At 35.9% G+C, this 6,095-nt stretch overlaps 1 protein-coding gene across 1 annotated transcript; it reads right to left on the minus strand.

Moving 5' to 3' along the window:
• Positions 1 to 4,642: 4,642 nt before the first annotated feature.
• Positions 4,643 to 5,163, minus strand: Brd (Bearded). The gene has a single exon (XM_075307590.1). It carries the CDS (start codon positions 5,122 to 5,124, stop codon positions 4,855 to 4,857), a length of 270 nt encoding a protein of 89 aa, XP_075163705.1. The 5' UTR covers positions 5,125 to 5,163; the 3' UTR covers positions 4,643 to 4,854.
• Between the last annotated feature and the right edge of the window lie 932 nt (positions 5,164 to 6,095).

Raw genomic sequence — 6,095 nt, forward strand, 5'->3', positions numbered from 1 at the left:
GATGGTTCTCAGTTATCAGTATTTCTGATACGGCCAAATTTTCACTCAAAAACAAGTAAGGAAAGTCTAAAGTCGGGCGGGGCCGACTATATTATACCCTGCACCACTTTGTAAATCCACATTTTCGATACTATATCAAATGCGTCAAATGTGTTGGGTTGGCTGATAAGTCCCCGGTCTAACAAAGAAAAACACATTTTTATACCCTTCACCACTACTGTGGTACAGGGTATAATAAGTTTGTGCATTTGTATGTAACGCCAAGAAGGAAAAGTCTGAGACCCATCGTTTAGTATACCGATCGTCTTAGAATTAAATTCAGAGTCGATTTAGCGATGTCCGTCTGTCTGTCTGTCTGTCCGTCTGTCTGTCTGTTGGTGTATTTTTGTGTGCAAAGTACAGCTCGCAGTTTTAGTCCGATTGTCCTAAAATTTGGTATAGGGTCCTGTTTCGGCTCAAAGACGATCCCTATTGATTTTGGAAAAAATCGGTTCAGATTTAGATATAGCTGCCATATATATTTTTCACCGATCTTGTCATAATTGGCGTGTATATCAACCGATCTTCCTCAAATTCCGTACATCCGAATGTTTTATGAGTCTCGAAAAACTTGCGAAATATCAGCCAAATCGGTTCAGATTTAGATATAGCTCCCATATATAGCTTTCGCCCGATTTACACTCATTTGCCCACAGAGGCCAATTTTTAACTCCGATTTAGTTGAAATTTTGCACAGGGAGTAGAATTAGCATTGTAGCTATGCGTGCCAAATTTGGTTGAAATCGGTTCAGATTTAGATATATCTCCCATATATAGCTTTCACCCGATTTACACTCATATGACCACAGAGGCCAATTTTTAACTCCGATTTAGTTGAAATTTTGCACAGGGAGTAGAATTAGCATTGTAGCTATGCGTGCCAAATTTGGTTGAAATCGGTTCAGATTTAGATATATCTCCAATATATATAGCTTTCGCCCGATTTACACTCATATGACCACAGAGGCAAATTTTTAACTCCGATTTAGTTGAAATTTTGCACAGGGAGTAGAATTAGCATTGTTGCTATGTGTGCCAAATTTGGTTGAAATCGGTTCAGACTTAGATATAGCTCCCATATATATGTTTTTCTGATTTCTACAAAAATGGTCAAAATACCAATATTTCCCTTGTAAAATCGCCACTGCTTAGTCGAAAAGTTGTAAAAATGACTCTAATTTTCCTAAACTTCTAATACATATATATCGAGCGATAAATCATAATTAAACTTTTGCGAAGATTCCTTAAAATTGCTTCAGATTTAAATGTTTCCCATATTGTTTTACTAACATTGTGTTCCACCCTAGTGCATTAGCCGACTTAAATTTTGAGTCTATAGTCTAAATTTTGAGTCTTGAGTCTGTCCAGATCGAGTGATATTTAAATGTATGTATTTGGGACAAACCTTTATATATATATATATATATATATATATATATATATATATATATATATATATATATATATATATATATATATATATATATATATATATATATATATATATATATATATATATATATATATATATATATATATATATATATATATATATATATATATATATATATATATATATCCTCCAACACATTTGACGGATGTGATATGGTATCGAAAATTTTGATCTACAAAGTGGTGCAGGGTATAATATAGTCGGCTCCGAACGACTTTTGACTTTCCTCACTTGTTTTGTCAAAATTCGTTTTTATAACGACCTTCCAATTTTTTGATACCATTTTGGTAGTACTCCTTCGGTTTTGCCCCAAAATAGGCCTCAGTTTCGGCGATCATCTCTTCATTGCAGCCAAATTTTTTCCCTGCGAGCATCCTTTTGAGGTCTGACAACAAGAAAAAGTCGCTGGGAGCCAGATCTGAAGAATACGGTGGGCGGGGAAGCAATTCGAAGCCCAATTCATGAATTTTTGCCATCGTTCTCAATGACTTGTGGCACGGTGCGTTGTCTTGGTGGAACAACACTTTTTATACCCTGCGCCACACAGGGTATTATAAGTTAGTGCATATGTTTGCAACACCCAGAAGGAGACGAGATAGACACATGGTGTCTTTGGCAAAAATGCTCAGGGTGGGCTCCTGAGTCGATATAGCCATGTCCGTCTGTCCGTGAACACATTTTTGAAGTCCAATCGACTTCAAATTTGGCACAAGTATGTGTTTTGGCTCAGAATAGAGCTCTATTGATTTTGGAAGAAATCGGTTCAGATTTAGATATAGCTCCCATATATATTCCGTCCGATATGGAAGAAGCCAGAATTTTACCCTAATTTGCTTAAAATTTTGCACAAGAAGAACAATTAGTACTATACTCAAGTGTGCCAAATTTTATTGAAATCGGTTCAGATTTAGATATAGCTCGGCCCCACCCGACTTTAGACTTTCCTTACTTGTTATACCCACCACCATAGTATGGAGACGGGGGTATAATAAGTTTGTCATTCCGTTTGTAACACATCGAAATATCGATTTCCGAGTATATATATTCTTGATCAGGGAGAAATTCTAAGACGATATAACCATGTCCGTCTGTCTGGCTGTCTGTCTGTCTGGCTGTCTGGCTGTCTGTCTGTCTGTCTGGCTGTCTGTCTGTTGTAATCACGCTACAGTCTTCAATAATGGAGCAATCGTGCTGAAATTTTGCACAAACTCGTCTTTTGTCTGCAGGCTGGTCAAGTTCGAATATGGGCTATATCGGTCAAGGTTTTGATATAGTCCCCATATAAACTGACCTCCCGATTTGGGGCCTTGGTCTTATAGAAATCGTAGTTTTTATCCAATTTGTCTGAAATTTGAAATCTAGAGGTATTGTATGACCATAAAGAGGTGGTGAGTATCGGTCAATGTTTTGGTATAGCCACCATATAGACCGATCTCCCGATTTTACTTCTTGGGCTTATAGAGACCGTAGTTTTCATCCAATTTGCTTGAAATTGGAAATCTAGAGGTATTTTCGGACCATAAAGAGGTGTGCCGAAAATTGTGAGTAATGGCCCATGTTTTGGTATAGCTCCCATATAGACCGATCTCCCGATTTTATTTCTTGGGCTTCTAGAATCCGCAGTTTTTATTTAAATGTCCCGAAATTTGAAATCGAGAGGTACTTTAGAACCATAAAAATGTGTGCCTAAAATGGTGAGTATCGGTCCATGTTTTGGTATGGTCCCCATATGAACCGACCTCCCGATTTAGGGTCTTGGTCTTATAGAAACCGTAGTTTCTATCCAATTTCCCTGAAATTGGAAATCTAGATGTATTTTAGGACCATAAAGAGGTGTGGCGAAAATGATGAGTATCGGTCCATATTTTGGTATAGCCCCCATATAGACCGATTTCCCGATTTTACTTCTTGGGCTTCTAGAATCCAAAGTTTTTATCCTATTTGCCTGAAATTGGAAATCTAGAGGTATTTTCGGGTCATAAAGAGGTGTGCCGAAAACGGTGAGTATCGGTCCATATTTTAGTATAGCCCCCATAAGAACGATCTCCCGATTTAACTCCTTGGGTTTCTAGAAACCGTAGTTTTTATCCGATTTACCGGAAATTGTAAATATCCTTATTTTCTATTCGATGTTGCTGAAATTAGACATCTAGAATTATTTTAAATAGGACCACAAACAGGTGTGCCGAATATGGTGTGTATCGGTCTATGGTTTGCTATAGCCCCCATCTCCCGATTTTACTTCTTGAGCTTCTAGAAATCGTTGTTTTTATTCAATTTGCTTTGAAATTTGAAATCTAGATGTTTTTGGGGACCATAAATAGATGTTCCGAATAAATTGTGTATCGGTATAGATTTTGAGATATCGCCCATATAAACCCGCACTTCGATTTGGGGTCTAAATTCTGTAGGTTTTTCAGAACCACAACTAGGTGTGCTGAATTTTGTGTATCGGTGGATATTTGTACCATAGCACCCATATAGGCTGATTTCCTGATTTAACTCCTTGGGATTATATAAACCGTAGTTTTTATCCGATTTGCTTGAAATTATAATTTATCGCTACATTTGGTAAGGCCTCCATGTAGAGCGATTTCACTTGTTGAGTGTATAGAAGACGAACTGATCATGAAAGTTGCTTGAAACTGAAAGTAAAATTTCCAAATGTATAGATTTTAGATTTCAAATCAGGGCATTATTTAATCATTCCTATATATTATCATTCTATAATTTTCAAGTAACCCGCTATAACATAAGATTCGGCCTGACCGAATTTACTGCTGCATATACCATTTTATGTTTTCAATTATAGATGAGGCATTTAGCCTTTGTTTTATAACCACTGGATATGCAATATATCCTTCTCGTTTATTATAGTAAAATATGTTAGTAGAAATTTCAATAAAACCTTAAGTTATTTATTTAAATTTTTCATTGTAAAAGATTAAAAAGATTTTCTGGATCATAATTTCTTTAAAATTTTTCTTATTTGTTTTCAGCTATAGATGAGGGATTTCACCTCTGTTCTTGAACGCCTGTCTACAATATACCTTTCTCGCTTTCTATTTTAAATTATTTGTAGTAATAAAAATCAATAAAGCAATTAATTATTAAAATTTTTATTTATAAAAAAAAAAATTATATATTTTTCTAAATCATGATTTTCTTTAAAATACATCGTTTGTTTAATTTCAGCTATAGATGAGGCATTTGTCGCCTTTGTCCTGGAACGCCTTTATACATTATATATTGGAGCCGGATAAAACCAAGCCATCAAAGGGATATCATAGCATTTCATCATCCCCGAAATTCCTTGTCCTATGTAATACACATGGATTTCACCATTATGGGGTCTATCTGCTTCAGAGCCTTTGAAGTTGGGCTTCTCTTATCTCATTTTCATAATTTTCCATTTCTTCTTCACTCGAAAAGCCATCATCAGCAGCATCATCATCAAAGGCAGCAATTGTCTCATTTAGAAAACGTTGATGTTTAATGGACATTTTGAAGAGTTGACGGACAGAGCGAAAAGCTTTCTTGAAAATTTTCGCTGGTGTATATTGAGGTTTGTTGGCAGGCAAAGTGGTAGAAATAGGAGAGGTGGCAGTGTTTACTAAAATTTCGTAGGCCATTGTAGGGAATTTTTCTGGATGTTTCAACTTGAGCACACAACTGTGGTGAATGATATCGATTTCTCAATTGGGTCGGCTATTTATACCATTTTCCTTATTGCTTTGTCACTAACATTGACCAATCACAACATCGTTTCAGGCAGGTGATTTCATGATGATTTCTCTCGCTCTCTCTCCATGCTCTCTCTTGCTCAAAGATTTTTGTTTGACAAGCAGGTAGCTGGGATATTTTCCACACTCTTGCACGTGCACAATGGGTTTTCGTAGATGGTGATGTTGATGGTGTATTTTAGATTCTCCCTCTCTATACCTGTGATTTTGGGTAAATACCCCCAGTAGTCGCATCGTAAAAACCGTGGGAATGCTAACGAAAATTGTTCAATTTCCTTTGTTTTTGGTTTATTGTTTTGTTAGGATCAAATTCTAGATTTGGGTATAGGTTTGAAATCCTCGTTGTTGTTGTTGCTGTTACTATTAAAGGAAATTCAAATAAATTATCCATCTCTCGTCTAAGTAAGGCAAATTTTGCATTTTCGTTGTAGGGGGGAGACCGTTAAAAATTACTTGAAAATTAACTAAATGAAATTTTATCTCTTTCGCAGAGATCTTTGGAAAGTGTTAGACCCTTGTTAACCATATGTTGTCTTTTTTCATCCTTCACATCGAAGAGAAAAACAATTTTAAGAATAGTTAATGAATTTACTGCGATATAATAAAAAGGAGGTCCTCAATTGGATAGCCTTCAAGGATTTTCCTTTCTAGGCTATTCTTCGAGACAGACACATACACACACCCTCAGCCAAGAAATAAGACTTGTTCCCCTCAAGAGCATAACAAGTGAATTAAATTGTGTTACCTTGATTTGCGAGCAAATAAAAATTTCGACCTTGACTAATGTCCTTGGTAGTTTTTATGGTTTATCAAAATGTCATTAACATCAACATTTGGCTAATTGTGGTGCTAATGTTTAG

This window comes from Haematobia irritans, chromosome 4, assembly GCF_050003625.1.
Source record: "Haematobia irritans isolate KBUSLIRL chromosome 4, ASM5000362v1, whole genome shotgun sequence".
Lineage (NCBI taxonomy): Eukaryota > Metazoa > Arthropoda > Insecta > Diptera > Muscidae > Haematobia > Haematobia irritans.

Coding starts and splice junctions, on each gene's coding strand:
- Brd (XM_075307590.1), bottom strand. CDS start 5,124: ATGGCCTACGAAATTTTAGTAAACACTGCCACCTCTCCTATTTCTACC.